At 40.7% G+C, this 10,304-nt stretch overlaps 1 protein-coding gene across 1 annotated transcript; it reads right to left on the minus strand.

Moving 5' to 3' along the window:
- Nucleotides 1-1,339: 1,339 nt before the first annotated feature.
- On the minus strand, nucleotides 1,340-6,327 carry LOC139255896 (probable G-protein coupled receptor 139). The gene is made up of 2 exons (XM_070874051.1): nucleotides 6,258-6,327; nucleotides 1,340-2,238 (listed from the first exon to the last, which is right to left on the minus strand). The coding sequence occupies exons 1-2, from the start codon at nucleotides 6,325-6,327 to the stop codon at nucleotides 1,340-1,342; spliced, it is 969 nt and encodes a 322-aa protein (XP_070730152.1).
- Between the last annotated feature and the right edge of the window lie 3,977 nt (nucleotides 6,328-10,304).

Genomic DNA, 10,304 nt, shown 5'->3' on the forward strand with positions numbered 1-10,304 from the left:
AAGCGGCAACTAATTTGCAAACAGCAAGCTCCCAGAAACAGCTATATGATAATGACCAGATCATCAGTTTTTTTTAATGAAGCTGGTTGCGTGATTAATATTGGTCAGGTCTCCGGGGATATGTCCCCTGCACTTATTCAATCTTTTCCATCCACTTCAGCGTGCAGGCGGGGCCTTCAGTTGCCTAAGAACTCATGTTTAGAGTGGAAGCAAGTCTTCCTCGATTCCGAGGGACTGCCTATGATGATGGATGGTGGAACAGTCTCGAAAGGCTCAAGAAATTAACCCTGTTCCTATGTTGGGTGTTCTGTCAGTCGTTATATAAATTAAGCAAATTCCATTCTAAGGGGATAAATGTTCATAATCTACCCATGATGTAAACATTGTGTGCAACATGTATTTTTTCAAAATAGAATATCTAACCTGCTGCTCCCGTGGTGCTTCCACTTACCCATCAACAGCGACGTCTATGAAATGTATCAACATGATTTGAATTATATCCTCTTGATGGGAAAGGGTGCAGAAGAGTATATTGAAAGCCCATATGCATAGACTTTCGTATTGTAAGGACTATGCTCCTACGGAGTTAGTGCATTTTTTCATGGTGATAATGTTGCAGTGTCAATGCAGCCAGTGTGAGGGAGATTCGCCTGTGGATACTCTGTTGATGAGAATCCGCCCAAACCAACGTTGCCTTATCTGGAGTCCCGCTTGATGTGGGCATTCCACTGAGACTGAAGCTACGCAGCTCAGTGTTCGAAGTGAAGACGCCAATTCATGTATCGGGACCAGGCACGATTACATACACATTTCAGGTCCTCTGTCATAAGGCGGAACTTCAGTTAGTAAAGTGGGGCCCTAGAGCGCTCCTGACAGAGTGCTACATCACGATCTGCCTTGGCAATTTAATCCGCTGATTAAATGAGTTTTGAGACTCTAGTGCCATGTCGACTTGAAGGAGGTGGCCCGAACGCACGCCACATCCTGCATACTAAAATATTATTAATCTGCTTCCTGTGTCAGCAATTCCTTCGTCGACGTACTTATTTCTCTCTTTTTCCTTGTCAAATTCTCCCAGTTTACATTCAGTAAACCCACAACTCCTGTCCACATGTTGCAGTAGATCAATAAATATTCAGATTAGCTGGTTTCTGACAACACCAATGGGTAGCAGTAATGTTGGTGGGAGGAAAAGTCTATCGATTGAAATCCACCAGTGTGCTTGAATTTAAAAAAAGCTCATATCCATCATTCATCCTCGGGCCTATTACTTACCCAAGCAGACATTCCAAATAAAATAAAAGTGACCTTGATTGAAAAAATATTGCTTTTGATGCTTTTATTTAAGTAATTTTCCATTTAGAGTAAACAGATATTTCATCCCACTCTTCAACTCCTCTCTGAATTTAGTCTGGGTTAATCCATAGATACACGTGTTTGTACAAGCAGAAAGAAGCTGCAGCATGAATCCAACCTGCTGAACCCGATACAGCGGAGTATTGAGGTATTTGTCCATATAATTATAGTTTTCCACTAACCAATTTAGCGAATACACTACATATATCATCCACAAAAGTATGAAATTACCAGATAGAGTAAACAGCAATATCATGGATTTTTTCCGGTTCTCCATGTTTTGGTCATTCTGATCCTGACCATTGTTCCGGAGACCCCTGCGGATTCTATTTGCCGCTATAATGTGTCTGACCGTTAGTGCATTGAACGAAACAATTAAACAGATCGGTACTAAAGGGCTTATAATACTATCAATCCACTCATATGCGCTCCAAACGGGCGAATTATAGAAGCTTTCATTCGAAAAACAAAACCAGGGAGCTTGGTCAATTATAATTTTAGGCTGGAATGTAAAGTAAAAGGGGATACATCTAATAGGTCTAACCAGGCACACGGCTCCTAAAACCACAGTCGCAGTTCTCTGCGTGCAATATTTCGTTCTGAGCTTCTGACAGCAAGTGGCTATAAAGCGATCAAAGGTGAAAGCAACCGTAAACCATACCGAACAATCAATGGATGCAATGCACAACACAACCAACACAGAGCATACAGGAGTGATGGACAAGAAATTAACAGGAAAATACATAATATTAATGCGATTCAGAATTACATCAGTGACAACAACAAATAGATCGGCCGCTGCCATTCCCACCAGATAGCGAGTGATGCATTTGGAGAGACCACACTTTCCGCGGGAGAGTATCACAATCGCCACCATGTTAACTTGAAGAAATAGGAATACAAAATTTAGTTTAGACTCTGCCAATATGTTCTGTTTACCACAATCTCGTGTCAATTGCTGCTAGGTTTTTGGTCTGTGCCGTTGGTAAATGACTATTTCGCTCGTAGCCCACGCATGTTTCATATTATGAAAATAATAGCAAATTTGGACAACCACAAAATAGAGAAATTTATATAATGCATTTTTCAATGAGCCGCATAGAAGAGCATGGTGAAATTCATTGGAGACTAAGAAAGGTTGGATTCAAATGGATTGAAATATTAAAAATAAATAAAACATGTAAAGAATGGAAAGTTCACAGTGATGAGCTATGCAATAAAATTTAGAGAGCCATAATAATTTGAGTGGCTTATACAATATTTTTTCCATGACTGGCTTTGTGAATTAAAGTAAAACCACAAATCAGTAATGACCTCTAAAATAATCTTGTTGGCGGATGAAATGACACAATAGAATTGAATAACGAATCGTCAGGTTTCAAGAAAGGCAACTCCTTTAACAGTCGGACAATCATTAAGGTTTATGAGATTACTCTAAATGGAAGATATAAAGTATCACAATGCAAGAGGGGATTCAGTGATGAACATAACGTAAGAGTCAACTGTAGACAATCAATGACAAATTGAATATTTATGCTCGGAATATAATGATAATGATTTTGGAAGTTGCATGTACAGTTCGAAATAAAACAGCTGTAACAAATACTAATTTGAGATAAGGAGTTATGTTAAAAGCAAGAGAGATAACGTGGAATTGTGAGATTATATACCGGGAAGTTTAAAAAGTGCAAATTAGGAAGAATCCAGGATAAAGTGCGGCAAAATATCAGTCGGGCGTGCACGTTCATGTACAGGAGAGGAGATAAAGTCTGAACTGCAGACCCTGTCTCAGATCGTTGACGATAAGAAGGTTTATATGAGGTGTATTCAAACGTCATTGAATTGAGAGGACAGTGAAGAACACTAAAATAAATAAATCCAAGAAAGGTTTAGCAGCTCACAGTGAGGAGACAACTGAAACACGAATACCTGTAATGGTTTTGGAAAGTACAATAAATATCACAAATATATGCAGTAAATTCAGGGATTCATTCATTAAAGTAAAACACACAGTAAAACAGAAGTAGCATATTGACTTGAGAGATTGCAATGAAATAGAAATATAAAAGCAACAGGTACTTAAAATAATTAGAACATAGAATGATGAAATTATGGAAACATCAACTATTGATATAAGACATTATATCAAAAAGGAAATAAAATATTATCATGAAATAATGAGTTGAGATGTCACGTTAAAAGTGGAATAATAGCAGTACAAATAAAAAGGAAGATCAGCCGTGCGAATATCGGGTTTCTGATCCGCATCATCTGATTTCCACGGCAGTCGACTTTGCATTTCAGCCCTTTAGCAATAATCATGTGCAAGGCCCAATATACACATCTGCGGAGTTATTAATCCTCTAGAAATTCGGTAATGCCGCAGTTGGGCGTTAAATATTAAAAAGTGGAAAAATTTGTACTAGACGCAAATCAATCGCTCTAAGCGATATTTAGTTTTGGCAGACCAAGTGGAAAGTGGAGTGCTAATTCAAGCACCAATCTTCTCTTAGGGTTATAACGTGCGAGAGAGGGGAGGCAGCAAAGAACACTAAACCATGAGGAGCACAGTGCTAACGGCATGTGAAGCTGTGTCCAACGCATAATGGAAAGCCCAATGATGTTGCATCAGCTAGTTGTCCGCTCTGTTTTGAAGGCGACCGGCATGACTCACATTATCGTCGTGAACACTTCGACAAAGTGAAGGGCTTGGACACCTTGCACGACTGAGACAGGAAAAACTTTGCACAGGCACCAGACGAGTGCAAATAATAAAGTGTAGTCGAGCTGAACAGCAGATCCTTTAATTACTGCTCGCCTATTGGCCTTCCGGATTTGTAACGCATCCTCTCGCTGTCAACTTCGGAGTGCATTGATACTGCAGGGTGCGCGAGTTAATGTTCTATCCAGGGCACTACTGGAGCACTGCGCACTTTATGACATCACAATCTGCGAATTACCAGAGGCACAGGTACGATGATTTAGCGCAAGTGCTAATTCGGCACCGAGGTTTGCGTGTGTTGCTGCATTCACCGCAACCAATCACTAAACAATTAGCTTCCTGACAGGAGGCGCTAACCTATCGCTTTTCCAGCTCAATTAACTTAAATAACATTATTTTCGTGGAGCTTTGTGTTGGTTGCTAACTTTACGTGCATCTATATGGTTGAGCTGCACTACTTCTTCTTCAGGTAAAGAATTGGTCTGGAATATACAGTCAACACCGAAGCAAAGGCAATCATTGTTGGTCCCGAAGACAGCTGCACAAAACCATCTTGCGATCTCTCTGATGACGTGCAAGTCAGACCAGTGCAGAATGCTGGGAACACCCAAATGAGAACTGTCGTGACATCAACAATCTGTCTGCGCAGACAATCAAAATCCATAATTCTCACCGACCAGCAAACAGGATGTGGCGATTTTGCTTTTATTCAGACTGTTTAAAAATGTTGTTGGCAGCAGAATAAATATTGAGGTTCTCGCATGGGACAAGGTAAAACTGATATAAATACTAGCAATAATTTAAAAAATATATATTTTTAAGTTGAATAATAATTGTTATTTTCATTGTTATGCAAAACTTTGATCACGCTACAAATCCAAATTAATTTTCCAAGAGCATAACTTTTCTTTAGCTGGCAATAGGCGATTACACCCCAGTTACCTTATTGCAACAAGGCTATATGTTAATCTTTCGTTTAACAGCAAGATTAGACAGAAAAGACAAGTCTTGGTTAGTTGGACTTTCCCTGCTTACAGTGAAACCAGGCTAATGGAGGTGGAGAAGGGGCGGGGCTCAGCAAAGCCTGTGTCAAATAGTGAATATGTGACTACAAATTCAGGATTTTCTTGTTTGATGCATATGCCCTTAATCATGATCAAGTGGTCAGGTTCAAAGGGATAATAACTGTGGATGATTTTAGTTCGCCATCTTAATCACAACAAATTCCAGGCCAATAGCACATATTCCACGCAGTACTCGCAGCAGGGCGACTCAATCGTTCCATGGTACCTCATGGCAGGAAGAAGGGAGTGGCTTTTACAGCCCGAGGGCAACACAATTGATAATATAACAAGCAATCATGTTAATGAAGAAATATGTGAACACAACTGGAATGGGGTCTATGAAGTTATTCTTGCATCAAGTTCTAGAATCAGATTTGTTTCATTGTGATACGATTCAGTGCAACTTGAATATTGGTGACAATTTCACCTTCAAAGACTTTAACTGAGCAAGTGAAGAGCAGGATGCGACTGTAGCGAATATATGTAACATCCCACTTTTATGCAGAGACAAATTAACTGATGAACAAAGTGAACCTTATGAGTTAGGAAACTGGAACCTACTTTCTGCTGCAATGTTAATTGCTACCCTTTTGTCCCCAATCGTCCTCGCATGTGCAACTTAATTAAAATCATTACAGTAAACCAACATGTCCCAAAGCGTTTCTGTACTATTTCTGATCAGATGTCCATGTCTATTTTAGATGGAAAATTCCACAATGCACATGAGATTAGGCTAATTCGGCAATATTGCTTCTGCCAAATACTCAACAAACGTTAACCTTTCGACAAAGAAGTGCATTTGATTCTAGAAATGGCTCTAGGGCGATTCGCAAAATGGGCGGTAACGGATCGTCCACCCGTTATAGATAGTAACTTTGACTGCACGTGGGACCGAATAGCTGATGCTGCCACCAACGGGCACCCGATCCTCTACCGCCCGTTTTGAACCACTGCCCGAGATGGATTTATTGGCCTGTACATTTCGATGATCCAGTTCAATGTAAGCTGTACGGAAAAGAATTTGTAACAAAGGTGTCGCTGGGCTGGCCACCCTACAGGAACAGTAATCATCACATAGGGCGTTACAATATGACTAACTGGATGTAATATCTTACCGGTGACACCAAAGACTGCAAGGATAGGGTAGTAGATTCGTTCGATTCGATATATTAGTGGATATCCCATTTTCCGCGAGAAACAGCGATATCTGTGCTGCTAATCAGAAGGCTGCAAAATGATCAAATATTAAGATTAGTTCAAAGGAAATTGACTGATACACGAGAGAACCTCCATGCAGCTAATTCGCGGGAATGTGCCACACGTTATGTTAGTTACATTGGCTCGAACAACTAGATTCATTAACCACTTAATGTTCTACTTTTATTGAGCAATACAAATAGCTTTATGAGTATTCAGACACATACGATAACATATTGTTTCCTATTTATTCACAATAAATAAAAATACAACTGTTTTCCCGAAACACCAGTGTTGTGTTACAGGAGACTTCTTATTTATATGATGTTTTTAAATTGCCAAATGGGCTGTTATGTCAATTCTGTATTAACTCTTCCAGAATTTGCACTCACAACATTGTGCATAGATTAGAGACATGCAAAGTCAGTACCGTGGAAGTTTGCAATGCAAATAGATATGTAAATTCAAATCTTGTCATACAAAGTATCAAAGAAGAACTGGGCTTTTCCAAATATTTTTGTTTTCAAAAAAAGAATTCACAAGCTTATGATATTCGCCGTGTCTATTGCTGGCATCCCCATTTTTAAACGTGAGAAGTGAATAAGAACATGATAATAATTAGGAACAGAATAGGCCATTCGGCCCCCTCGAGCCTGCTCTGCAATAAAAGAAAGTAATGGGTGATCTTCTACCTCAACTCTTGTTTGCAGCACTGTCATCATATCCCATGATTCGCCTAAGATTCAATAATCGACCGACATCCACCGCGAAAAACTCAAAGACGGAGCGTCCATTCTCATCTGGGGGACAGAATTCCAAAGATTCATCACTCTCTGAATGAACAAGTTCGTTCTCATTTCTGTCCTAACTGGCCATGCCTTCATTTTGAGACTATGTCCCTTGGTTCTGGACACCTTGCCAGAGGGTACGGCCTCCTGACATTTGCCCTTTACGAATTTTGTATATTCAATGATATCTACTCCTTTTCTTCTAAAATCTAGAGAATATAGCACTAGTCTACTCAATTTCTCATCATTGGACAACTGACCCCATCCCAGGACTAGGCTGGCGAAGCTTCCTTGCACCTCCTCTATAGCAATGTTATCCTTCTCAAATCCACTTGAATTTAAGGCCAACACACCATTTGCTTTCTTAATAGCTTCCTGTACTTGTATGTTAACGAGCAACGCTTCGTGTACAAGAACACCCAGGTTCCTCTGGACACCACCATTTTCGCATTTCTCTCACCATTTCAAATATACTCTGCTTTTTTATTTTTCCTACCAAAGAGGAAACATAGATTTCTTCATGTTACATTCCGTTTACCAAGTTGTTGCCAATTTGGCTAGTCTTTCTAAGTCCCCTTGATACCTTGTTGCATCCTGCTCACAACTTACATTTGCACCTAATTAGGTGGATATGGATTCATAGATGTTCAACACCGTCACCTTTGCATTGTCAAAGAAAAAACTGATACATGCTTATGCACATTCAGACTGTAGTCGCATAGATTTACATAGGGGGATATTCAACCATTTTCACCTGCGCCAGGCTTTTGGACGCAGTCCTGTTCATTCTCGTAGCCCATTAGTCCTAAGCCCCTAGCTGTATCTCAATTCTTGCACCTACTTGCAACTGTGGAAATCGCACGTTCTTCTTACCAACATTTTTTGCACATACCAAACTGGCTGTATTTGGCTCCTGGTGCTCATTCACTAACGTTAACTAATTTAACACGGTGTCAGGTGCGTTGTAGTTTCAAACATTAAATATTTCACCTGCTAAGCGTCCTTCATTTCTAAACATGTAAACATGAAAACTGGTATAATGTAGGATGAAAATAAATCACGGGCTGTGGCGCAAATTGGGCGGTATTAAATCGGACGTCAGTTATGCGCAGTACCTGATTGTCAGATCCACTGCAACCCAAAGACAGTGAAGACAAAAAGGTGCAAATAATTTATAAACGAATCACTTTATAAAAGGTGCGTACTGAATTAAGTTATCGACGGGATACCACAAGCACTATTACACACATATCACATCATTAGGGAAGGATCAGTGTCAAAAGACTGCTATCCATATATTCCACCGACTGCATTCCTCTCGTTTACATCCAGCTGAGGCTGAACCAGATTGTTTGCAACTTTGGTGCCATTTTGGACACCAACTTTGAAATTACCATCGCCAAATTCATCCCTGCCTCAACTCATCTGCTAATGAAACCCTCATCCATGCTTTATTTACTTCTGGACTTGACTGCTACAAAGCACTCTTGTTGACCTCCCACGTCCTACCCTACATAAGCTTGAGGTCATCCAGAAGTCTGCTGCCCGTGTTCTCACCCGCACCACGTTCGGTTCATTCATCACCAGTTTTCTCCCTGACATAAATTGCCCCACGATCAAGCAACGCCTCAATTATAATATTCTCATTTTTTTTCTAATCCTTCCATCGCATTGCCCCTCCCTATTTCTGTAATCTGCTGCAGTCCCACATCACCGCTGCCCATCCCGACCTATTTGAGCTCTTCTAATTCTGGCCTCTTGAGCATCCTGATTTTAATTGCACAACTATTGATGGCCTAGCCTTCAGCAGGCATGGCCCTGAATACTGGAGTGCTTCCCAAACCTCACTGCCTCTTAATCTCTCTTTCCTCCTTTAAACCACTCATCCATACGTACCTCCACAGCCATGTCTTGTTCAGCTGAACTAATTTCTCCTTAGATGGTTCAGCTTTGAAATGTTTTTTACAGCACTGGTGCGAAGCGCCTTGGAATGTTTTGCTATGTTAAAGGTGCTATATATATATATTTCGTCTTGATAACTGTCCAAGCTAACAACATCAGTATCCTCATCCAAGTTAACATCCCCAGGATTGAAGCACTGGCCACACTCGATCAGCTTCGCTCCAGGCCACAAAGTTCGCATGCCAGCCACGAGACGCCCCAAGCAAATACTCTATATGGAGTTCCTTCGTGGTAAATGAACTAAAGATGGGCATCGGAACCGGTAGAGGCACACGCTCGATTCCTCCCTGCTAAAGTACGACTTCACCACGGACATATGGGAGTGCCTGGCGGAAGACCGCCCTAGGTGGAGAAAATGCATCCACGAGGACGTTGAGCTATTCGAAGCTCAATGCCGAGAGCCTGCAGACGTCAACCGCAGGCAGTGGAAGGAGCGTGAGGCAAACCAATGCCACCCACCGCTTCCCTCGAAGTGTGAAGGCCCCACCTGCGACAGAGTCTGTGTCTCATATTGGATGGTTCTGCCAACAAATAACTCACCTTAGGAGCGTAAGCAAGTATTCCTCGATTCCGAGGGACTGCCGATGATGATGATGATATATATATAATAGTTGGTTTTGTTGCACCGAATTTCCTGTCTAACCAAATTTATGTTACCATATTGTGGAGCATGCCACACCGTTTCGAAAATGTTCAATGCTCTGCGCACGTAGCTCAGTGTCTGGCAGATATCCCTTCTATATTTACCTGCAAAAACGATGCGAGTTACAACTAGTCTGTCATCAGCTTGCACAATAACTCACTCCCTAACCTCAGCCTAATTACAGGTGATTGTCTGTTAAATGTTAACTGCCACTGACTTTCAGTTTTAACCTAAAAGTTTAAATTATTAAATAAGAAAAGTATGTTCACATTCAGCCTGATAAAATAACACTACCTATATTGTTTACTCACTATTTACCAATTTAAACAAATACGTTATTACAACAATGATAATGGGAAAAAGAGGCTGCTCGTGATCAATGTTGGCATTTCGAAAATTGATAACGGTGTTATGTCAATGATCATTTAAGATGGCCGACATGTTGAACAACGACTTTGCTTCAGCGTTTACAGTAGAGGAAGAGTATAGCATGTCGGAAGTTACAAGCAATCCTGTAATGAACTAGGGACTCAATTTAATTGACAGAGCAAAATCGCTGTAATGTAGAAACT

This window comes from Pristiophorus japonicus, unplaced genomic scaffold (assembly GCF_044704955.1).
Source record: "Pristiophorus japonicus isolate sPriJap1 unplaced genomic scaffold, sPriJap1.hap1 HAP1_SCAFFOLD_66, whole genome shotgun sequence".
Taxonomy (NCBI): domain Eukaryota; kingdom Metazoa; phylum Chordata; class Chondrichthyes; family Pristiophoridae; genus Pristiophorus; species Pristiophorus japonicus.

Excerpts from the sequence above, each read along its gene's own strand:
- LOC139255896 (XM_070874051.1), bottom strand. The coding sequence starts at position 6,327 with ATGGGATATCCACTAATATATCGAATCGAACGAATCTACTACCCTATC. Across the intron at positions 2,239-6,257 it reads TGCAGTCTTTGGTGTCACCG|TTAACATGGTGGCGATTGTG; the intron begins GTAAGATATTAC and ends TATTTCTTCAAG.